Here is a 27354-nt window from a genome sequence, read left to right as displayed (position 1 = left end):
TTGAAGCTAGACCACCATGGAAAACCTGGAAGCAGTTGGCGGCTGTTTCATCCTAGTATGGGACTCCTCAACAGTGTGCATCCACGACCACGCCTCGCGAGACCCGAACCCAACACTTATCAGTCTCGCACCAAGCGCTTAACCATTAGACCACTGAGCCGGCCGGTATCCAGCGGTGTTAATGTCTGATTTCAACCAGTCCACGAAATTGCGCCACCATCCACCATTGTCTTCAGTGAGTTGATATTCCACAACAGACGTGGTTGGACTCCACTGGTCACGGCTTCTCACTAGAACTCCAGGAGTCTCTTGAAGTCAGTCACTAGTGAGCAGATGATTATTGTCAGAAGGGGTTTTGTGGATATTTTATGAATTTCAATAGTTGAAATCACCATAGACCCTGGGTTCGAATCTCGCGGGGAGAGGCGGGATCGTGGACACGCACTGTTAAGGAGTCCTATGCCAGGATGAAACAGCCGTCCAGTGCTTCCAGGTTTTCCATGGTGTTCTAGCTCCAAATGACTTATGATTTCAACTGTTGACAACAATATCAGTATGTAATTCAAAGAGAATATTTCTCTATCATAATTGATCAATAGCTTGTTATTCTGTTGACCTAGAATTCGATTGGTTGTTGCTTATCATTGTGTGAATGTTGTCTACATGTTTTGTTCTAAAAAATTTTTCACCTCTGACCTTTTAGCTATTTATTTGATAGAAGTGTTAATTTCTATATACCTACTGACTGTTAAGAGATCTCAGTTTCATTCTTCCATAAAAACTCCCAGTTTTACCTCTATATAATCTAACTTGTAGGACATAACGTTTTGCAAAAAAAGTTAATTGTTTTCTCTTCCAACATAATCTCTGACTTTGGAGTTGTTCGTCATTAAAACAAAGGAAACCAGAGATTATTCCGAAACCTGGTACCCAAGTCAACCATTAACCAATAGACATATTGAAGTCGATAAAATCTACCAGCCAATATGTAGAAGGGTTGGCAATTTCTAGTTCATAGACCAGGTCGAAAGTGAAGAAGAACATGCAAACAAGGATCAAACAATTATAGACAACAATCAAACATATCCCAGGTTAATATAACAAGCTATTAGTCAATTATGATGGAGAAATATTCCAACAGCACAACCTTTTGCAGTACGTGCTGATGATGCCATCCAGAAAGTCAATTTCATGCATCATAACTATTAAACCATTCAGCTCACAGGAAACATACCACCTTCAACAGGCTATTTTTCTTTTGGTTTGATTGTTACTTTTTCGTTTGAATAGGTGTCTTCTTTTTCTTTAAGTATGTATTATTTCGGAGTTGATATTCTTCATCAATTCATTCATTAGTTGAATAAAATCATAAAGAATATAAATGATAGATTATTGAATAGTATTCTAATGGTTACAGTGGTTCGAATCTATTCCCATCACTAATTATTGTTTTATTTCAAGTCGTTATCTCTATGTACTGAAAATTAACTACGGTTATTTCAAGACAATAGTACTTTACATAGTTTAATCTTTACGCTCTACTTTCACTTGGTATTGTTTACGTGAATCTTCCCATTGATGTTAGGACTGCAATTGATCATTCTCTTATTAGCATATGCGCATACTATGCGTATTATCTTGATATAGCCTTAATTCACAGACATTATAAGCAAAGATGGATAGTGGCCAGCAGTGGAATCCAAGACGCGTGTTTCATCCTATCTGGGACTCGTCAGCTGGATGTGCCTGCATCTCAGAGTTGATATTCACTCTGGGACTCGAACTGAGTACCGTTCGCCTCAAACACCATCGCGTTATCCACTTAGCTACTGAGTCCTGATAGCCACTTACTTGTTCAATGGGGTGGAGTTTGAATTCGCTTAGTATTGTTTTACTTGAAAACAATACCAAGTGGCTATCAAGACTCAGTAGCTAAGTGGATAACGCAATGGCGTTTGAAGCAAACGGTACCGTGTGTTCGAATCCCAAATAAGATGAAACGCGCGACCTCCATTCCACTGCTAGCCACTATCCATCTTTGCATTACGCTTTACAGTTTTAAGTCTGAAGGTTACTGTCACAAATTTATAAATTGTATTCCGTATTTTTTTAGTTTTCCCATATTTATAAATTTTAAGCATTTTAGTAATTAAACATTGATTTAAACAGTTGAGATCATGAGTCAATTGAAGCTAGACCACCATGGAAAACCTGGAAGCACTGGACGGCCGTTTCGTCCTATTGTGGGACTCCTCAGTGCTATTAAAATATAGGCCATTCACCATCGTTTAACTTCTTGCTAAAATCTGGCAGACTTTAATTTTGATAGGTTCGTTAGTATAGTATAATTTTACTTAAAGGTGGTCACATATGATAAGACAAAACCATGTCTTACGATGATCAATTCTAATTAATAGATGAAGATGGTTTCAAAAATCATGCAGCATAGTAGAAATGTTCTATCATGATTATGATTACAGTAATGAATATCGTGTGAAATTAGATGGTGGTTGGAGGTAGTTGACAGGAAATCTTGGACCCAGGTTTCGTGCTACTTGGCACTCGTCAGCAAGGTGTACCTGTGATCTTGAGGGAACTGGTGCTCCATGACGGATTCCATCCCGTGTCACCCAGCTTCACAGTCAGAGACGTTACCACTGAGCTATCCAGGCCGCAACCGACCTCCTGTAAGACTGATATGTACTCAAAACTGATTGATCACTAGGTAGTGATCAATGTCATGTATGTTGGAAGATCAATGCAAAATGTAAATATAGATCCACTACCTATAGGACTTGACACCACCCAGTGATCAATCAATTATGAGTATCGTGTGAATTATAAAACATAAGTCTATCATTAAGAATGCGTTATGAAGATGATTAAGGTAAAGAACTACATGAAATGAGGTTGAAATTAAAATACTACGATATGCCTCTAAGAAGATTAGTGAGATTATGAATAGGATAATTTTTTCATGGAGTTTTGTTCGTGCTTGATCAAACCATCCAGACCAGAGAACAAAACTTTATCAAAATCATCCACCCGAGCTACAAATCTTCTCCACCATCTCATAGGATAATTTTATTTTGTAGGTCAGACTAAATAAATCAGATAGATGATTATCTTTTTTGTGCATTTAAATCTGATTTTTTTTTATTGAGATCATGAACTGATTAATGTTAGACCACCTTTGGAAACCTGGAAGCACTGGACGGCCGTTTCGTCCTATTGTGGGACTCCTCAGAAGTGCGCATCCACGATCCCGCTCGCGGGATCCATGTCAGGTAGAGACAGGTATCTACCTAAGTACAATGAAAGTTGGTCGCGCAATTTCGTGGACTGGTTGATGTTAGACACTATCACCATTGGACGCCGGCTCAGTGGTCCAGTAGGTTAAGCGTTCGCGCGCGAGCCCGAAGGCCCCGGGTTGGAATCCCGCGAGCGGTATCGTGGATGCGCGCCGCTGAGGAGTCCTACAGCAAGATGAAACGGCCGTCCAGTGTTTCCAGGCTTTCAAAGTTCGTCTAACATCAATCGGTTCATGATTTCAATCAAAAACCTAATCATCTCCACAACCCCTATACTAGTAAATCTGATTTCTGCACTTAGATTCCACATGTCTTCTTTTATGTAGATGAAGTATAATCTTGAAGTTTTTTTTGTTGGTTAATTATTTGAAGCTGAATTCGTACAACTGGAAATATGATAGATTCACTTGTTCAGTTGAGAAGTCGGATATTCTTGTACATATGTAACTGTGTATAAATTTCAGTATACTTTACTCACCTATTTAAAGTAGTATAAATGAAAGGCATAACTGAAGCACAAGAATATTTTTCTCATGTCTTTTTTATTCTAATATTTGATATAGAAATCCGAAGATAGTAAAACGATTAGTGAGTAAACAGTGTTAAATATAGGGTAGTTGGAGGTAGTCGGTAGGAAATCCTGGATTCGGGTTGATGGATTTTCATGAGCTCCACGATGAAGTTGACACATACGACGTTGGTCACTACTCAGTAATCAACCAACTATGAATACATCTCAGTTCTATAGGAGGCCAGTCGTGACCTGAACGTCTCAATGGTAATGTCTCAAACTATGAAGCTGTGCACTGCAGGTTGGAATTCATCAGATATCCTCAGTTGCCTCAAGATTACAAGTTGACCTTCCTGACGATTCCTAAATGGCATGAAACTTAGATTTAAGGTTTCCTATCGATTACTTCTTAATATTCAACATTTAAAAATAGTACATGGTGTGTCATTCATTTTTTTATTTAGCTACTATCAAACATTTTGTGACTATATGGCAATATATCAAGGCAATCAATCTAGGATGAATCTATGTCACCAAGTGACAGATCATTTACAATCCTTAATATCAACAATAAGAATATACAGATCCTTACAAATAAGATTCTCTTTTGCTTATTTGAGTTACATTTCTTATGAAGGGAAAATGGCTAGTAGTTTGTTATATTTTTGCTTAGAATTCACGACTACATTTTTGTATTATAATCTGAAAGTGGTCTGTTTTCATTTTATCATAAATAATCTTGTAATCTTGGTACAGAATTCCTTAGTAATACGCACTCATGACCACATACATAGAATCTTATCTAATATCTCACAGTGAGTACAATATCTATAGACTAATGAATCGGCATCTCATCATAAATATTTTCAACTTTAATCCATTCATAATATACCACGATAGGTATCTGGTGTTATTGATTAAATCTGTCTCTATAGTAAGTAGCATGGGTGAACACCGCTGGTGGCTATTTTTGATTTTAAAAAGTATAAATTATGGTAATAAACAGTCACAAAAAGTAGTATACGTCACTAAAAAGACAAAAATAATAACATTATAAGGAAGTAAAGAGAGGGAATCCAATCAAGGTGAATAAGTGGACAAAATCTACAACAGGATCACTGTTATATTCTGTTCTGATATGCGTCTGATACTACCGTACAACACTGAGTCACATTATCACTAATATCACAATCAGGGAGTCGAGTGATGAATCCATAAGTTCTAATCTTATGCAGATTTCTTCCACATCATAACATGAACATCTAGAGATTAGTATAGTTTCTTGTCATTAGAAAAAAAACTGTGTAAACACAATGTGTGATATGATCAATCTTTACTGGAAAGTAGAATGTGTCAATTCGATAACTGCAAAAATGATCTATGTATAATATAATATGACCTTCACCCCATAATAGTCCTATATATATATATTGACATTTCTAATTGTATATTTACTTTTCTAGCATTTCCTATCACTGTACTATAAGTGTTATTATTTGATTGAATAGTTAACTAATGAATAGTTATTATTGTTATTATTACTACCATTGACATCATGTGTTCGTTCAATTGTGGATTAAGCTTATGACGATTCAGTTTATTAAACACCTTTCGACAGAGTTTTATTCTCTGAGCTGGATAGTTTGATCGTGGAGCTTTCATCGTTCTTCTGAATGACATCATCAGCACAAACTTCCAGTAGAAGTGAAGTGTTCGAATTTCCTTACATGTAATTCACAGCTTGTCCTGTACACTTCGATGTTGTTTGGTTCTTGTTGACCTTAAATCTGTCATTGTTCAATTCTTTTTTTTAGTTGTATGTCCCATTGGTTTGATTTTTGTTCTTATTAAACTCCTTTCTATATTTGAAATTACTTATTACGTTTTTTTTACATACTTGTTTTTTTTCGTTGCACAAAACTAGTCAAAATTAGTGTTTGTGCGTGTTATAACGGTTGGTTTCCCACATTTACACGTCTTGGACGTTAATTTTCACTAGGCGAATATCTACACTAGATTCCCTCCCAGTGTCTATTCTACAGGACGTCAACATAACTCAGATCAAGAACACGTGATTAGCCTGACTAGAACGTAAATATATTTCTACAGCAAAACCCGACACAATTCAACAACAATAAATAATCAATAATTATAAGGATGCGGGAATATATAACTCATTTGACACCTGTCAGACTATCTACACGTCTGACTAAGCAGACAACCAATCATTGTCATTCTCGCCCACAAATCAATGCGTTTGAACTCTTAAAGTATCCTACGATTTGATTTAATTTGACATTATATCTATCAGTTGACTACAGAGTTTCTTTATTACAGAACTTTGCCAATGGACCTTATAGTTCGAATCATATTTTTGTTACAAAATATACATTATTCATTATAAAGCAATTACCAACCGATATTATTGAAAGGTGATTGCACAATATAGCGGATCGATTAATTAGACATATAATCTATTATATATGGACTCAGTATTCAAAAGTTTGGATCCTTATTTCGAGAGCTGAGGGTTCTTCATCCTGTCCGTGTTACGTGGTCATAAATACATACTATTGAGGAGTCCAAAACTAGTCCCAAATAGTTGTCCAGTGCTTCCAGATCTTCAATTATTGTCCAACTAAGATTAGTACGTGGTGTAAACTATAAAGTTATAGTTTCAAAGATAATTTACGGCAATATCTAACTCTCATCAAAGAATCACAAAACACGGGGGAACATTGAAAAGGTCGTTTCTGCTAATTCAAGGCTTCTCAACAATGCACACTCATGACTGTACATGCAACTAAACATCGGTATATTTCAGATCTTATAACAAACATGAAACGTTTCGACCGTTGATTTTTATACCTAAAGGTTCATGTTTTCAATCTCGTTCAATTTATGAATAGGTATAACCATCATTTAATGTGTTACTGACGAATTATTATCTTACCCCTAACTTAGTTGTCCATTAAACGTCAAATCTTGTCCTGAAATTACGTGTCAAGTAATACACACCATTTTCTTTATAAGGTACAGAGTAAGGTGCTAAAGCTTCATCCTTCAGTTCTTGGTTCGAAAAATTTGTTTCGTTTGCACAAATATGGAGAACCTTTTGAAGCGGTGCCTGGGCTAGGTAGAGTAGGGATCATATCAAGCGCCAGAGCGATGATGATACTAATTGATTTGGTCAACATTAACGGTTATTTGTTTGATGTTAGATTAAAAGGTCTTGTCAAAGCGAGAAGACATGGGCTTGGGAAATGACAAATTTCTGTAATTTCCTCATTCATCTGAACAGACTACTACATGAATGAGTTCTACGGCCAATTAAATGATCTTGCTAATAAATGGCGTTCGGCAGATAGTAATACTGAAGATTTGAATCCAAAGGTTCGGTGTCTACTCACATAGGAGAGTCACTCGTTTGGTTAATCGAGGATACAGTGGTCACGTGTGAGATAACGGTAATCATCTCCTGTAGCCTTGTTCAGACTAAAGCCTATTTCTGTTCAGTAACAACTACGGCAGTTATTGCCGATGTACAATCTGGCGTTTTCCCTCGGCATCTCAATCCTATATTTAAATTTGTCAGCTACCTCTAGCTAAGAAATACATTAGATTGCTATTCCATATGAAGGACCAATTTGGATTTAGATTATGTTCTCATATATGCCAAACTTATCTTGCATTTCAGTAGCCAACGAACTTATCATCTTTCCTAATCTCATCATTATTCATTGCTAAGTTATCGTTCAAATTTTAATTAATTATAATATGAAATTCTAAATTGTAACTATCTCTCTAGTCTCTCTCTCTTCGTATCAGTCTCTGAGCTATCCACGCACAACCACACATACAAGAATATTCCAATACATTTATACAAGGTGCAAATTTTAGCCTACATCTTTGTTAAAATTCAAATTAGGAGGGTAAACTATTTTTTTTCTTCATCACAAAAACATACATATTGAAAGAAATTAATGAAAACAGCTGAAACTATTCTTTTCCAGTTATTTCCTAACATTTAATTACATACACATTAACAACAACTAGAAGTACGGAAGCAGACAAGCAACAAACAAAAAAAGATACTGTACTCCTTGTTCCCACTATCATCAATGTAGAGCATTCATGAAATAAATGAATAGGTTGGTGATGAGAAATTTTTAATCGCTTAAGCGAAGAATTCCACATATTGATCAACATAGCTATTTGGTTGATGTTGTTTTCTAACTTTGATACTCCTTTTATTTTAGTGTTTGTGCCAATTTTCTAATTTATATATATTTTTTATAAAAAAAGAATTACATCATTTGGAGATGACTTTTATTAAGACAGTCAACGAATTAATTTTCACGGTTGAAATCATAAATTGATCTCAGCTGTAGGCCACCATTAAAAACCTGCTAACACCGAATGGCTAATTTGTTTTAGCGTGGAACTCCTCAACAGTGCACATCCATGATCCCGTATGCTAGAATCCAATCTAGAACTTTCGGTTTCGCGTGCGATCACCCTAATCTCTAGACCATTGGACCGCTATCTAACGATGTTAATATCTAACTTTAATTAATCCATGATCTTTCTAATATCCTGCTGGAACGAAACAACCGTTCAGTTCTTCGAAGTTTTCAATGGTGGTTTAGCCAATATCCTCTCGTGATTTCAATCAGGAAAACATTACAATCTCCATAAATCCTCCACACCAAAGATTAATTAATTGCTAGTTTTATATTCGTGTTGTGTATCCTTAAGAGTGTAGGGAACTAGTTTCGAATTTGTATAAAAGCTTAATAGCTTAAATGTTTCCGATAAATTTATGGTATCTTTCGACTTCTCATCACTTTTCACAAAGATTTTTCTGGAAGAAACGACTGGAATTATATGTCAATATCCTGAACTCCTTCCTTTAACAAACAATTATTTTGAATAGCTCCTGTTCATCTGTACCAAAAATATACAGTGTCAGTCCAACAATGTTTTATCGCTAAAGAAATAGGGTCACCATGGGTAGCCTATCTGTCCCAATTCTTGCCGATATATTTATGAGGGACCTAGAATAGATGAACCTTAAGCACTCAATTAAAGGAACTAGACTCTATTGTGTATATTTTCATGACACTTTTCTTGTTTGCAACAATCAAAAGCATTCTATGTACCTACTCAGTCTTTTTTAACAAAGCACACAATGATATAGATTGTCACAATTATTATTTTGGCTTTGTTAATTTTCAGCGTTCTCAGGCTATTACATCGGTAAATATGTCGTATAATTTGTGCTATCGAAATTTCATAGGACTCTGGTAATCTTACTTACTTACGCCTGTCACCCCTCTTAAAAGAGCATATGCTGTCCACCAGCACTCTCCATCCAACCCTGTGCTGGGCAATCCTTTTCGTGTCTGCTTCCATTTCTCAACGTAGTGTGCTCTTTGGCCTTCCTCTTTTCCACTTCCTTTGAGGATTGCAAGTTAGGGATTGCCTCGTTATGCAGTTTGGTGATTTCCTTAATGTACGTCCTATCTACTTCCAACGTCTTTTCCTAGTTTCCTCTTCAGATGGAAGTCTAGTAGTCTTGATATCTATCATTGAATTGTTGATCTAAATTTTAAAGATAGCTTTTCATTATGAACTAACAGAACCTGATAATAACACTGAACAACTGTTCTGTGAAATATTTCATATTTTTAACTTCTAAGCTATGATATCCACTAATTCATTACTTTTTATTTCTAATCACTCAGCACTCGAATATAATTGACTACCCCCCTCCCATAGCGGTATTAACTTTAAAGTAAATTGTTATAGTTTAATTGTGTTGTACGTCTAAATCGCAATTGGTTGATCACTGGATGGTGATCATTGTCATTTGTGTCAAGTCCTTATGTAGTGCAGATCGAATGCTATTGATCATGTTGCAATGTAGCCACCAGTCTAGGTGACTCGACACTGCGTGCACTATATATTGAGATTAGATGATGGTTGGAGATAGTCGATAGGAAACCTTGGACTCGGGTTTCGTGCTACTTGACACTCGTCTAAATCTTTGTTTAGAAATATAACCACGTGATTAAAATGACGAGTAATTCTAGAGAAAGAAAAACATTTTTTCCTTGATATGTTTCATCATACATAAATAGTAAATTACAAATCCTAATATTTCTTTAACTCAAGTTAATTGATATTAGAACTATTCACTATATGTTTTGATAAGCTACAAGCTTTGGAAATAGGTTTACCGAAAGTTAATGTTTATATACAACTTAGTTCGATTATCATTTAGTATTGTTATGTATGATATGAATGCGTGTTACTTCTATAAAAGCACAGGTGTATTACTAATGGTTAAAGATATTTTATGTATAAAAGACAATCATAATGTAAAGGACAGTATTACCATGTGTATTGTATTCTTACAAACTTAAATTATGTAATTCACATTTACTTTCATTATTTTGTTTTGATATTTCTTAACCTTTATTCATTAAACATAATGGTGGTATAGTGAACAAGAACACAAATGGGGACAATCGAATGTATTTGACATGAAATTACAGAGTATCTGAATAAAATCTGAAAACCATATAGTAAATAGTTAATTTGTAAAATATCAATCCATCGTCTCGAATTTCATTGTTCATACACTTTCATACTAATTGCTTTCCGTTTCCGTTCTTTCTTTCTCGATCTTCTACTGAAATACATTATATGCCTGACTACAGTTTTATACTACTTATATGGATATAAGTAACCCATACCACAATGGTACTGTGAATAATTTCAGTACTAATAATAATAATAATAATAATAATAATAATAATAATAATAATAATAATAATAATAATAATAATAATAATAATAATAACAGGTGTACGTAACATACGAATTAACCCATTCCTTAAACTATAACTCCAAACCTTCAGTCAAAACCGTAAACCTGAGTACTAACCAAGAACAATAAAGAAACCCTTAGAAATCTATATGTATCCTTTTACAAGTTCGATAAAATGGATAGTTCTGTAAGTATATGGATGAATATATGAGTCTTCTTTTTTTCCGGTTTACTGATAGAAGAACGTAGAGTAAACTAGACTATGGAAAATTCATGAATTAACCGAAATCTTGTGTTTTTTTAGAAAAAGCACATCTAATAGAACAATATTATTTTCAGAATGTGTTTTGTGGAGATTTTAGAAATTTCACAGATTGAAATCATGAGTCAGTTGAAGCTAGACCACCATTGAAAACCTGGAAGCACTGGACGGCCGTTTCATCCTAGTATGGGACTCCTCAGCAGTGCGCATCCACGATCCCGCACCACGCGGGGCTCGAACCCAGGACCTATTGGCTTCGCGCGCGAGCACTTAACTACTAGACCACTGAGCCGGCATCCAACGGTGTTAATATCTAACTTCAACCAATCCACGAAGTTGCGCCACCGTACAACATTTGTTTTCAGTGAGTTCCTATCTCACAACAGACCTGGTTGAACTCCACTGGTAACGGTTAAGTGCTCGCGCGCGAAGCCAGTAGGTCGTGGGTTCGAGCCCCGCGTGGTGCGGGATCGTGGATGCGCACTGCTGAGGAGTCCCATACTAGGATGAAACGGCCGTCCAGTGCTTCCAGGTTTTCAATGGTGGTCTAGCTTCAACCGACTCATGATTTCAATCTGTGAAATATTATTTTCAATTAGATCTTTATTGGACTTTACTCTAATATACAATAAGATTTATATACAGATATGTAGTACAGTAAACCTACCAAGTCAGTTTATATGTCAATGGTAACAATAGGATAAATTAATCCTTTATGATTGCTATTCATTAACTCATAAATCACTTTGATTGGTTTGATATTTTCCTCATTCTAACATAAATATTACTGTAAATTAAAGCTTGATGATAGTCTAATTGACAACATAATTGTTTGCTTAAATGTATGTTGTTTTAATTTATGTAACGAAAATCCCGATTGTTGATATCCATACTAGACCTAGAACTTAGTGCTTTACTCCACGGAACAACCAACGTATTGTTCACTGAGTTAATGAGTTCAGTTAGTTTGTAGTTTATATAACGGGTATGTTATCTATATAATGGTTGGAAACGATTTAAATTATCCCACTATTGATAATCTTGACTGATTTTTGATCAGATTAAGTTGGCATATGTGTATCTTGTAAAGACTATTACAATATAGATATCTTATAACAAGGTTTTAGGAAGTCTATGTATTGTAGCTAACGATAGAATTCAAAATATACGTTTTGTTTTATTTCAGACTCATCTTAAGCTGAATTTATCTGCACTCTAGCGTTGATACTCACATTTGAACTCGAACTCAGTATCTTTCGCTTCAAATATACAACGAGTTATCTATTAATCTACTGATTATTTATATAACTCAATTCCTTCCTTGAACCGATACAAATTTAACCCTTTTCTTTTCTTACTTTTTTCTTTTTAAATAAAAAACAATATGAACTTCATTTGTTTTGTTAATAAAATTAATTTTGTATTTTCAATTGAATAGGTCAATAGTAAGTAGATTCTGTTTTCTTTCACCTTGTCCTCATTAGTGTTCATAATAATTATTGACTAATTAATAATGACATTTTTAATGAAGTATTAATCATTTTACTACACATACACAGACACACACACAAACAATACAATATAAGGAATAACTGTTTACATGAATTATATCTTATTTTAATCGTTTAAAAAACAATTCCCGCTTCTTCTTTTTTTTAGAAAAAAAAGCTTATTAAAACAAAAAAGATACAATGTACTTGATTGAAATTTATGTTCTGTATCTCATTTAATCAGTGATATATAGAGATGTATATCGTAAAACTTGGCTATCCATTCAAATATAATAATAACTTCCATTTATTTTAATAGTTAAAATATAGATAAGAATTTATTCTTTATCTGATTGAGGCATCTTTTAATTTAACCGGTAAAAGTATATCATCACTCTGATGACCTTGAACAACCTATCAACCAATCAGGAAATTCTGTTTATAAATTAATTAAATAATAATGGAATCAGAATGAGTTTTTTTGTGGAGATTTTTAGAAATTTCACAGGTTGAAATCATAAGTCAATTGAAGCTAGACCACCATGGACTTCAGGACATACTTCTGAAGTTCTAGTGAGAAGCCGTTACCAGTGAAGTTCAACCAGGTCTATTGTGAGATATCAGCTCACTGAAGACAATCGTATACGGTGGCGAAATTTCGTGGATTGGTTGAAGTTAGACATTAACACCGTTAGATGCCGGCCAGCTTAGTGGCCTAGTAGTTAAGTGCTCCAGCGTGAAACCAGTAGGTCCTGGGTTCGAATGTCGTGGGGTGCGGGATCGTGGATGCGCATTGCCGAGGAGTCCCGCGATAGGACGAAACGGCCGTCCAGTACTTCTAGATTTTCCATGGTGATCTAGCTTCAACTGACTCATGATTTCAACCTGTGAAATAATGGAATCACACATTTGATCTGAATAATTATATATATATATATATATATATATATATATATATATATATATCTTAAGATTCAAGCTAGTGTTGTTGATTAAAGTTATCAATGCATAGAGTTTATGTCACTGTTATAATGTAAAACGTTTTTGAGACAGGTTTATAAGTTAGGATCAGGGTTTTCAACATGAATTGACATTAACTACAATGAAATCACTAACCATCTTCCTGTTTATAAATTCGAGAAACTTATGATTAAGATTTAGAATGAAAGTAAGAAAGAGTGAAGGTTTTTTCTAGCTTCACTAAACAATCTTGATTACGGAATGAATGACACTAAATACTTTAACACCAATGTGTTATGTAATTCGACATCTAAAATTCACTTTTCGATTGCATAGTATATATATATATTCATTGATTTCAAACATTTTAAGAATTTAATATCATACCCAACACGGTCCAACTTCATTGGCCACGGCTTCTCATTAGGACTCCGAGAATTACTTCTCGAACTTAGTCACTAATGAGCACATATCTAGTCCTTAAAAAATGCTGATTGGATTTTATCGATCAAGTTGTAATGCATTTACTAAATAACTAGATAGACATAATATTTCACTTGAATAATCATAAGATCCACATTATCTAACACTTCACTTCAAATTTCGCTCAAAATACATATGACATTATCTTGATTCTGACTAGTGTTAGCCTAAACTCCTTTTACTATTTGACCATTTTACTGATATTTTTATTCTTATTATTTATATCAAAATTGATAATCATTAGAGAATATTAGTTTCTTTCATGCAATTTTAACAAGTTTAAAATAGGACTAAATTGTTTAACTGCTAATAATCATTATTCAACTCTATTTAAAATTATTTATGATTTAACGATAATATCTAGGTAACTTACCGACCGTTGTTGCTACCTTGACGTGGTGGTCGGGCTTGCCTATCGTGATGAAGCAACCGAGCTAGACTGGCTGCCACAACCGTTCCTCTAGGTCCTACCATGTCAGACAGGTCGGTTGAAGAGCGGTAAAACTAAAGCAACGAACCCAAGGTACGAAGGCGAAGTCGTACTGTTCACTGTACAGAGGTGTGACAGCAGTAAAATGTTTCCTTCAGAGAACCAGCATGACAGCGATTCTGCCTTCCCACAAGGAGGGGTGGGATTAGAAAAGGTCGACCCTAAAAATGCACAGCTCGCCTTATCCCACGGATATCCGTCTCCGGTGGTAAGGTCTCAACAAATACGGAGCTAACACAAAAATCACTCATAAAAAGGTCGTGTGTGACCTACCTCAAGCAGTTGTCCCTTGGGCACTGCGGTCACGCTCTCAGGTCACTAAGATCACCTCCAATCCAATTCCCTTTTCAGGTACCTGCATAAGAAGTGGTAACCGCCCTCATACCTCTAACAGCACTCAAGACCACTATTCTAGGTAACTTCATACGGGGGTTGCTTGTACATTAAAAGTGACTAGTCAATTACAATCCTTACAAAAGGTATAAAGTGGTTATGAAACATTATTTTCATATTCAACTCCTTTTTCTTTTTCTCGGTTGAAGAAAAAGAAAAAAAAGAAGAAAAGAGGAGAAAAGGCGTGATAGAAGACGAAATATAAAAATAATCAGACAATATTATACATAAAAAAAGAGAATATACTACGAAAGAAAACTGTATAAATTGATTATTCAATTGATCTAATCATCGACATTTTCAGACGTTCTTTTTTTTCCCTCTGAATATATACTTATCGAGTTTTTGTTTTATTATCTTGGCAACTAACTTTTTTTTTCTTTCTTTTTCTTAATACACACGATATCTATCTGATGTCATGTACTGTTTATCTTTAACACTATTTGATAGGTTCTTCTTTTTTTATAATCATTTCATTCATGATTCTATTAAGAAGTTTTATTTTCGTTACAAACATCAGATAAATTATTACTATTATTATTACAAGTTGGCATGTTCACTGAATAGATAAGTGAATAGAATGATTAGGAGTGGATGATTTTGATAAGGTTTCATTTATTGAACTTGATAGTTTAGTTGTGGAAGTTGTATCGTTTTTCTGAACAATATCATCAACATAAATTTTAGGTAGAAAGGAAGTGTTCGGATGTCTTCATATATAACTTATAGATCAACAGTAACTAGTCGAGATCGAGGTTTACAGAACAAGCTGTGAGCTATATGTAGAGAAATTCGAACAGTTCACTTCTATTTGAAGTTTGTTCTTATGATGTTGTTTAGAAGAACGATGAAAGCTCCACAACCAAATGATACAAATCAGCGAACAAAACTCCACCAAAATGGTTAGTAGTATTGATTAAAAGTAATCTTCACACTAGTAAATTGCTTTGGAGATAAATTCTTAGTAGTAGAATGCGAAGTTGGGACTAATGTGCTAGTGTTCAGCTCTATTGCGATAATGATCCATGAATGGGATTTGATAATTGTTGTGTGGATTGATTGAAGCTACAAACTTAAATAATCCGATTCCGATTTATTGATAATGAATAGCGTTCGTGCCAGACACTAGACCCGAACGTCATGGGTCCTATACTCTTGAGAGGTGTTGTTAGGGTGCTTTGTCAAGAAATCCCTATAGTGGGGAATAAATAACTCCTTGAATTCCAACTGTACCTCTCCTCTTAAGTAATACCAGTTCGAAAAATAACCGTTTACTGGTAGAAAGTTGATTCTTCCTTGCTTCATTGTGAAACTTTGAAATTTGCACCAACTTTAGAAGAGAAATCACAATTCGAAAACTTTTTTGACTTAACAAATTTTAAAAATAAGACAAGCTGACACCATTTCGGAAAATTCCAGTCAGCAACAATACAAATTCTTTATTATCATACATTATGTCACTGGTATTAAATAACCAAAATTGTTGAGTTTTAACTGAATAATAATGACCTACGTTCTACTGGTGGCTTTAATCCCATTCAATTTGAATCATTGAGCCTAATTCAGATTCAATTATTTCCACTGATAGTTTTTTTAAAGTCATTAGTTCCTTCAAGTTTTCTTTTTGTCTTTAGATTATTTTGAGTTTTGGTATTGAGTGCATTCTTTTCTGTAACACACCGACTCACTAAGTATGTGTAGAGAAGATTGAAAACGATTTTTTATTGAAAAAAATAGGGATGCATTACTTAACATTCATTGAACAGTTTGAATATAAACTGTTTTCAGTATAGGGTCGTCGACATTATTACATTTTCGATTGCGATCATGAACCGATTGGTGTTGGACCACCTTGCAAACCTAGAAGCACTAGACAGCCGTTTCGTGGATATTATATTAATTTTAATAGTTGAGATCCTGAATCGATTGAAGCTAAACCAGGATAGAAAACCTGGAAGCACTCGATAAAACCGTTTTGTCCTATTGTGGGACCACTCTGTGGCAGTGCTCAACCACAATCCTGCCCTGCGAGATTCGAACCTAGCACCTATCAGTCTCGCGTGCGAGCGCTTAACCACTAAACCACTGAGCTGACATCAGTGTCTACACTAGGACGAAACGGCCATCCAGTGCTTCTAGGTTTTCCATGGTGATCTGTCTTCAATTAACTCATGATTTCAACTATTAAAATTAAATTTATTTATCTCTTCTTATAAATGTAGTTACGGAGAAAGAAATAAACAAACGGAACATCCCATTATTCTTCATTTAAGTTTTTGGAACAATTGAAATTCATCTTGATATCATTGGGTTTTCTTTTAATTTTTATTTATTTATTTTACTCGATGTATTTTCACTCTTTTAATGAAGCCCCCACCCCCACCTTGTGAAAGTTTATATTGAACATTGAGTAATTTTGGATTTTTCCCTTTCTCTCCCTCACTTTTTTTTTTTTTGTGTGTGTGTGTGTGTACTTGTCCATTTTCATTTCTGTTTGTATTTGTTTATGGTTATCTTTTGATATTTCAATCCTTCTATTTTGGTTTTCATTACACATATATTTCAATTTAATTTATGTGATTAAACTTTGATAAAGAGAATTCACTAAGGGGAAAAAAACACAATTAATTTCCATTTGTAAGAGTTCATATCTTCTCATTGTTGATATTAAGGATTGTAACTGACAAATCTCTTTTGCCATGTTAACTGAAAAATCGACCTTATCATTGGATAACACTTTTGAGGCATTCCACTCATGTATTTAACTGTAATTCTAAACATTAACAATTGAAAAATACAATCCTTTATCAATAAAATCCATACCCGTTTTACAAGCTAATGCCTATCTGAATTCATTAGCTCAGTAGATAAAAGATTAACTTCTGCGGCGAAGTGTACTGGGTTTGAGTCTCAATAGGATTACCAATACTGGAATATGGTGGGTACTTTCAGCTGAGGACGAGCCATTAATAGGACGAAACATGTTTTTTTTTTAGATTCCACCGCTAGTTCTTATTCAAATTTACGGAAGAACATTGAATTTCTGTTTTCCATTTCTAATTTTTACCTGATCTTTGACTTCTTTATTGGTGTCAATTATATTTCGGAAGAAATTGATCTTCTATACATTAACAATAATAAAAACTAATCAATTTAGTCTTCAACAGATCTGTTCTACTATGATCTAAATTAAACAACCATTGAAAACCTAGAACCAAAATCAGTAGACAGCTATTTCGTCCCAATATAGAACGCCTCATCTTACATTCACAACCCCATCATCAGATCTTTCCTGATTTCACAGTGTTTTCTTCAAATCCGAGCCTTGTTTCTTCTTAAAAGTCTATTTCCTATACTATGGTTCATGAACATGTTCAAGATCGTGTGAATATCAAACTAGTCAATCAGTTATTCTTCAAAAAAAGTTGAATAGTTATTTTCTCCATCTATATATACTGTATCAGATAGGATGATATGAGAAAGTGATATAAAACATCATGTTTCATAACTTATACAATTCTATCTATTTTTAATGCAACACACTACTTATGTTATTATCATTACCATATCTCTACCTGTTTCTTTTCTTTTTTCTGTGTCTAATTAGGGAAAATATTTCATTAACATTTCAAGACATTTCAATATGTGTGTTGTGTTATTCTTCTCTTTTTTCTTTATTATCTGCATAGTTTATTGACTTCGTGATATTTAATACTTCGTTTTTTTTCGGTAGTGGATCTATGTTTACATTTTGCATTGATCTTTCAACACACATGACATTGATCACTACCCAGTGATCAATCAATTGTGAATATATCTCAGTCTTACAGGAGGTCAGTCGCGGTTCGGATAGTTTAGTGGTAATATCTTTGACTGTGAAGCTGGGTGAAACGGGATGGAATCAGTCAGACAGCACCAGTTCCCTCAAGATTACAGGTACACCTTGCTAACAAGTGCCAAACAGCACAAAACTCGGATCCAAGGTTTTCTGTTGACTATCTTCAACCATCATATCTTTGAGCTGTATTTGAAATGTTCATATTTGTAAGAATTAGTCTTCGATTAGTATTAATGTATGTACTTTGTTTAAAAATGGAATATTGTAACCAAATGGTTAAGAATACATCTAAGAATCATTCACAATAGCACAAATGGTTTCACTCTTTTTCTTCTCTTAGATCTTGAGTTTTGAAATTGTTTTGTACTTTTCTATTTGACGAATTGATTCTTTCCTCTTGTGTCTTAAATATTTGTACTACCACCAATATTGATACTAGTTATAATATCCTGGAATTGGTCTTGATAATTTTATCCGTTGAGCTATTTTGTTGTATTGTAGTGAATGAAAACTTGATGGAGAGATCCAATTAATTGTTAAATATAAAACTGCAGAATATTTTCATAAAATATGAAAACCATACATTGAATACCTTCATTTGTACACCTTCCTTCAATTGTCTTCTACGTCCTTCATGATTCTTCCAATTCTCAATTCCTTTATGTTTCCTTTTCTGTTTTCTTTAGTTCAATCTTCTCAACCTTCTTTTGACAGACATTCCACTTTTGATAGGTGTTACATACTACTTATGCCTGTTGAAATAAATAGCATATACCATAGTATGTCAATTTGAACTGATACACATATGTATTCATGATTTGTGTTGCTTACATTTCACTGATTTATTCACAAACTAGATCAGACTAAACGAAATCTACAAATAGTAGTAATTAAGAAAATTCTTTTAAGTTCTATACATTACTTAATTGACTGGTTTATCAATGAAATAATTAAATCGGATATAAGATAGTTATTAAATTACCATAGTATATTTCGTTTTTATATTGTACTCAATGCAACAAGTTAAAATTCAATGTGGGTGAAGGAGGATACACTTGTACTGGTAACACAGAGTTCTATGTTGTCCTAGATTTAATTGAATAACACCATATATCCTAAGGATAAAAACGATGCTTGTTACATGTTCTACTCTATAATAAGGTTAACATTATATGAGAGAGAAAACAAAGAAGCTATTGTGTTCTTAACATTGTAATATTATTATTCTCTTAACTGTAATTAAAATGAAAGAACAACGTATTCCAACATAATCATTACTACAATGTTTAGTATCCTTTTCTAATTGAGTGCTCTATGTAGGTTAGGAGAAAGCTAGCAAAAAAAAACAAACCAAAATATGATACTAGTCGATGAAACGAACGACAATCGGTATGAGCCTTATGTTAGTAGATACACACTATGTGGTTGCTTTCTGAACAATAATAGCTATTAGTGGTTGAAGATTTTGAGTGAGATAGCTCAAAATTAGCTACATTGACGCAAATGTATTCACCTGTTGTCTTAATCTAGATCTTCGATTCTACTATTTTTTCATACATACCCTTTTATCCTGTATTCTCGAAATTCAGTCTTTTTTATTAGCATCATAATCAGAGAGGTGTTTTGTGGATATTATAGTAATTTAACAGTTGAACTCATAAGTCAGTTGAAGCTAGACCACCATGGAAAACTTAGAAGCCGTGACCAGTGGAGTTCAACTGAGTTTGTAACTCACTGAAGACGATCGCGCAACCTTGTGAAGTGGTTGAAGTCAGACATTAACACTGTTGGATTCCGGCCCAATGGTCTAGTGCTTAAGCGAGACTGATAGGCCTTGGGTTCGAACTTCGCATGGCGGGATCGTGGATGCGCACTGCCATAGAGTAGTCCCACAGTAGGAAGAAACGGCCGTCCAGTGCTTCCAGGTTTTCTATGGTGGTCTAGCATCGATTAACTCATGAATTCAACCATTGAATTTTTTATTAGCGTTGTTTATGTCAACTCGTTATGTTAATGAAGTATGAAAACGTCGAGAAACGCGCAGTTGTTGCAAGTTTTACATTGATTATGACTGGTTGACTTTAGCATACTTCAATGAATTATTAAAAGTATGGTTAATAGGTGATAACAATAAAAATGAACATATTCTATATGGTTGTAGAAGATGACACAAAACATGACATTTTCACTTTTGAATAATTTAATGTTATTCCTTTAAGCAGGACTGAGATCATAAGATCAATATGAATCTCGTAGAGCATAAAGGAAATTATTTTCTTATTTGTAAGGAAAAAACGGGATTTTGACACTAGTAAAATAAGAAGTACCTTAAAGTACAGGGACTTGGAATTTTATCTAATTGGTAATAAAAAATGATTATCATACTTCGAAATACTGAGTTCTGTGAAAACCGTACAGTATTTCTTTCAATCACATAATTTAGGTGGTTGGAAGTAGCCAATAGGAAACTTTGTCTCGACCAGGTATCATGCTAGCTGGCAGTAGTCAGTTGGAGATGTCTATAAACTTGAGGTAACTTATACTATTTGGAGGATTGAACCACTATAATTTGGTTTCACAATCTGAGACGTTGCCACTGATGTATTCGGACCGTGATTAACTCCTAATAGGGGTAAAGTCTTAACTGTTGCGCCGTGATCAATATTATGTCTGTCTAGTTATTTAGTAAATGAATCACAACTTGATCGATAGAATCCAATCAGCGTTTTTTAAGGACTAGATATGTGCTCATTAGTGACTAAGTTCGAGAAGTAATTCTCGGAGTCCTAATGAGAAGCCGTGACCAATGAAGTTGAACCGTGTTGGGTATGAGACAGTTATCCACCGGAGGCAGTGAAATATGGTCGCTCAATATCATCGATTGGTTGAAGTTGGACATTAACACTGTCGGACACCAGGTCAATGGTCTAGATATTAAGCGTTTGCACATGAGACTGAAGGTCCTGGGTTCTAGTGCTGCGTATGAGGTCCTGAATGCGCACTGCTGAGGAATCCCGTACTAGAAGAAACCGTTTGCTATTGCCTTCAGGTTTTTAATGTTTGTCTAACTTAGATTGGTTCATAATCTCAACGATACATCCGCTGTAAACATCGTAATTGTGTGTGTGTGTTTAAAGCACGAGATAGTTAATAATTCTAATGGTTTGTTTGCAAATACAATACTCACGCCATGCTTTGTTCTATTCACTTGATTCAATTTATTAGCTCTCGTGCAATAAACACGAAAATTTATTGTAGTCTACCTGAAAAGTATGAAACCGGAAATAAACGCTTATATACCTAACACAGAGTTCTGTAAATGTGACAAATATTGGGAATATACATTTATTTAATGTTTCAAATCATCATTTATCACATTTGTTATTATTAATAATCCAATTTTGTAGGGAATGGTACAGTTGAATTTGACGAGTTCTTAAGAATGATGAGAAGGTATTCTCAAAATCAACGACCGAAATCTTCTGATGATGAACTTCGTGAAGCTTTTAATGTAAGTACTTGTTTACTATGATGTAATATCTCTTTTTTATGTATTTCGGTGGATTACACCGAACTGATTTATACATTCTTAGTTTTTAAATCACAAACTGATCTTAGTTAGATCACCAACGAAATTCTAGAAGCACTAAATGACTGTTTCTTCCTAGCATGGGATTCATCAGTGCGTATCCAGGAATTGAACCCAGAACCTTCGGTCTCGCGTATGAACCCCTAGATTGCTGAAATGGCACTCAGAGGATGTTAATACCTAACTTTAGCCAATTCAAGATATTACGTGACCATCTTCCATTACCTGAAGTGAATAACTGTTTCACACGGTATGGTTGAAATCGTGGATACGGGGTCGTAGACGCTCACTATTGAATAGCATTCAAGGACGGAACGACCATTCAATACCGTCAGGTTTTCAATAGTGGTCTATTTAAGATCAGTTCATGATTTTAAACCTGTGGAAATTCTATAATCTGCACAAAATCCTATGCTGAATATTTTTTACCACAAATACATGGTCTAACATGTATTCATAAGAAAAATATGAACTAAGAATTTATTCCATTTTGTATGTAGACTTAGTAATAATGTACTATTCGATAAATAAAGACTGAAAATGAGATGTAGTTTCTCAAAGACGCATGTGTAATCTTGATTGTATACTATAAATTCAATTCATATACTTTGCTTTATAAATAAACAATTTAATGTTAAGTACCATTATCTTTCATTTACATGTTGGATATAATGTCCTACCGATTCTTCATTTTCACCAAATACTCATTCTGTAGTGAACAAGAACACCAGTGGAGACAATCGGATGTAATTGACACGAAATTACAGAGCATCTGAATAAAATCTGAGAACCATATAGTAAATAGTTAAATTGCAAAATATCAATTCATCGTCTCAGAATTCATTGTTCATGTATTTTCATACTAATCGCTTTCCGTTTCCGTTCTTTCCTTCTTGATCTTCTACTGAAATACATTCTATGCCTGAGCACCGTTACATACTACTTATATGGATATAAGTAACCCACACCATACCTTTACATTATTTAATACATTATAAATCTTTAGGTGCACCCTTTTGAATTTATAATTGGGATATATAATTACTAAAATACTTCTGTTATGTCCCGACAAGAATAATGAATGTTAACTTTTGGGATCTATTGATGAACCGATAGTAAACGCAAATTTCTATAGTATAATTGTTAAGTAACTACACTATTCATATTCATGTCTCTCTTATTATAAGCTTTATTTTAACCTATGAACCATTATTATACGTTATACCATTCTTGAATTATATCCTGTCTATTAGTCACTGCCTCACACATTCACAGCCACATTTGGCCAGATCTTGTAAAAATGTTGTTTGCTATTTTATGGTTCATTGTGGTCTGTTTGATTGGTATATAAACTCAGTGTGTTTAAATATAAGGATTCATATTGCAGAGGCTGAGACTGGTGTTCTGGAATTAACTGGCTGGGCTAGGCGGAAATCAGGATCAATCAGGACTCTAGGCTGCTCATACGTGTTTTACGCATCCTTGGTCCGATCGATAATTCACTGCCCTCTAATCGGCGGTCACAAGTGATAACAACTTCCCTACTTCTAATCGATTTTCTTTACCTTAATATCTAATTTAGAATTTTCCAGAATCACCCTTCAAATATAAGTAGATCCTTTTTTTCTCTGTTTTTTTTTTGCAAAGCGATTAATTTAATTGTTTATACCCTTTATCTTTAATTATCAATGAACGTGAATAGATTTCCTAATGAAGACAATAGAAAAAAAAGAAGCTGAAATTTAAAGCAATGAATGTAGTTCATCAACTTGTACTGTAGTTCATTCAACTTATATTCTGAATAATCTATAGTATAGATGTTTTTTCAGTAGTCACCTGGATACATGATCAAGTTTGATGTAAGAACAGGTTGGAAGAAAGCTAAGGAGTTACCGAACCAATATATATATAGTATTCATTCATAAAGTTTTAGACTATTGAACTGAACCGCGTTTATGGGTACAGATTATCTAGTTGAGGTATAGATGATTATTGTAACTTGAGGTCGAAGACAACATTTTGTGACCTTGTTCATAATCATTCACAATGGTACATGTTCACTTAACTTTCGCTTCCCCTTAGATCTACAATATCGTAATTCTTTTTTGCATTTTTTTTAAATTCCATGAATTTATTCTTTATTAATCATATCATCTGTGACTAATCTTTTCTGCTCCTAGTGATGCATACTATTAATTATACTCCTCTGCAGTTTGTCTTTGTAATTTCATCTGTCTTTGCTAATATTTAAGGTATGGTAATTTGAACTGATACATGCATGTACCAGGTTCTACGTTGTATAAGAATGATTGAGTAATAGTTTTATTATTATTAGATTGGGTTGGACTGGAAAAAACATAATTATGGTATGTATTTTGTCTTTGATATATTGATTTAGTACTCGTTTATCTGTTCTGTGATTTCTCAAGCATATGATTGTTTTTTTTACAAACAATTTTATTTTAGTATCAGAAGGGGTTTTGTGGATATTATAGTAATTTTAATAGTTGAGATCATGAGTTAATTGAAGCTAGACCACCGTGGAGAACCTGGAAGCACTGAATGGCTTCAAGAGGTATTTCCTGGAGTTCTAGTCAGAAGCTGCGACCAGTGGAGTTCAACTGGATCTGTTGTGAGATAGTAACTCACTGAAGACAATGGTGGATGTGCCGCTTAATTTCGTGGATTGGTTGAAGTTAGACATTAACACCGTTGGATGCCAGTCCAGTGGTCTGGTGGTTAAGCGCTCACACGCAAGATCGATAGGTTCTGGGTTCGAATCTCACAAGGCGGTATCATGGATGCACCCTGCTGAGTCACATACTAAGACGAACCGGCCATCCAGTGGTCTAGCTTCAACTGACTCATGATCTCAACTATTAAACTTTTATTTTAATAAACCAATAACTTAGAGTACAAGATTACAAGGCAAAATATCACCAATTACTGATTTGTTAGAAAAATTATGTAATGCAATGTATATATAATTAATAACAGTGGTTTGAACTATCACGTTGTTGATATTCATAAGTAAATTTTGATAAATCTTTGTTGACATATGTGTATCTTGTGACCATTCTGTCACAATTTTTGTAGAATAGAAGACTTTTGTTTAACAGTGGAATCCAGGACATGCGTTTTGTCCAATTTAAAACTTATTAGTTGGATATAAATATATCTTAGTTTTGATTTTCTTACAGGGACCCGAAGTCAATACTTTTCTCTTCTCAAATACCAAGATATTGTCCATTGGACTACTTAGTCCAAATGGTTCTTAACATGTCCGAAAAGTACTATATTTATATTACTATTAGATAGAGGTTGGATTGAAGTGAAATGTGCAGGGTTTCAGTTCTGACGTGAATATCAACACTAAGATGTGTAAGTTACATTCAGTTAAATGAGTCCTAAATAGTATAAAACTCACATCCTCGATTCCACCGCCAGCCAGAAACCCTCTGTTCTGCTTAAAACTATTATTATTGTCTTTATGACCACTTTGCTTTTTATCTTGTTTAATTTCTTTCCTTAATGTTCCGACGGGAAGTACCATACCTTTGGCCGGTCGTTGTGCAGTGATGCTTAAACTAACATTCGAATTTGTGAATATTATATATATATGAGGTTCCCTCCCTAAAATAAAGGATGATCAGCGTTAGACTCTATCTTTAGCCATATGTGATGGCATCATAGGGCACATCTCTTGAACTCCAACCAGGGAATTGTAATGAATAGACAAAGTTCAGCTGTACACAAGTTCCTGTCACATCGATTAATCCAAGGTGTAACAGCCGCTACTATGACTTTAGTAAACCACAATGAAACTACTGAAGTCACGGTTTGTAAATGATGACATTGACTGAATTATCTTTACTTTTCCCGAGCATGCATTGCGGAGCCTCAGCATCACTGACATAATGTTGACACAATATGAGCAATAATTTGGAGACAATAATAATCAAACATGAATTTCCCGAACTGCTGTTACCGACCCGTTGTTAACCCAACCTATTAAACACAGACTAACATCACAACAACACTAAAAGTGGCCAAACCTAACCTTCTCTATTGATTTGATCTGCCATCCCACCAACAGCACTTGCTTGACAACCCAGATACAGGGACTTTTGAACTGTTTCCAATATATATAACTTATTTGGTTCCATTCTTTTTAATTACGATAGATCCCTCATTGATTAGTACTTTTTCTCTATAGTTCATCTTTTTTCTATCCGGAAAGTAATAATAATCATGCTTCACAAGCACTTGTGTGTGTATGTGAATGTAATGGTACACATTACATATCATTTTAAAATCATTTCACTCCATTGTTTTATTTGCGATTAAGATTCTGTTCAGCTGAATTAATTTTACTTCATACTGACTTGTACTATACAATGATTAATACAAATGATCGACGTGAGCAATAAAGAGAGGAGAGGGATAATGAAAAGCACAAACAATAAAATTGCGCATCCTGTACCATCTCACCCCCACAGTATTTGACTGTGACAATCAGCATTTTATCTTTTTATGATCAGAATAGGGATAAACTAGATTTAGGGAGTGGGTAGAGGAATGGGGTTATTTATTCCATTCATTGAAAAAGCATAGACCTGTATGTATGTGTAGATGCGTCTACAACTATATACATGAATAACTGATATTACTTTGGCTAATGTAATAAGACGAAGATTGTCAGAACTATGTTAGCGCAAAACGTTGCGAACAGTCTAATCATACATATATGTGTTAGAAACATTTCTATATATGAAAAAACCAAAAGGTGAACTAGACACAGTTTAATCTCACCTTAAACCTATCCTGGTAATATTATAAGGACTTTCGTCTAAATTTGATCGAATAGTTTCACAATATTTGGGCGCCGAGTTGATGTGAGGAAGAATGTACTTATAAAATCTCAGAGAATGAATTTGAAGTAAATCCAACTTTTCACCTGGTAATCTGACCCATACTTGATTAAATTTCCTTAAAAAAGCTTGGACTAGATTACCAGGCGAAACATTGGATTTACTTCAAATTCATTTGCTAAGATGTTACAAATACATTCTTCCTGGTAATATTAGTTTATTATTCAGCGTGATGAGTTTTCACATTGTTTTTAAAAAGAAATACTATTCTCTCTATTATCTTTGTTTGCTTTTACCTTCCATTTCTAGTCTAGTTGACCT

The 27354-nt window shown here is 34.2% G+C and overlaps 1 protein-coding gene across 1 annotated transcript in view; it reads left to right on the top strand.

The window, feature by feature from the left end:
* CML6 (putative calmodulin-like protein 6) overlaps positions 1-27354 on the top strand; it is a 160456-nt gene that overhangs the window by 124684 nt on the left and 8418 nt on the right. Inside the window, exon 5 of the mRNA XM_051218031.1 lies at positions 21981-22084. Coding sequence (XP_051064459.1) covers positions 21981-22084 — 104 coding nt within the window. The remainder of the gene's footprint in view (positions 1-21980; positions 22085-27354) is intronic.

The sequence above is a fragment of the Schistosoma haematobium genome, chromosome 7 (genome assembly GCF_000699445.3).
Source record: "Schistosoma haematobium chromosome 7, whole genome shotgun sequence".
Lineage (NCBI taxonomy): Eukaryota > Metazoa > Platyhelminthes > Trematoda > Strigeidida > Schistosomatidae > Schistosoma > Schistosoma haematobium.
Note: the sequence above shows the minus strand (reverse complement) of the source record. Positions and strands in the feature narration are given on the sequence as shown.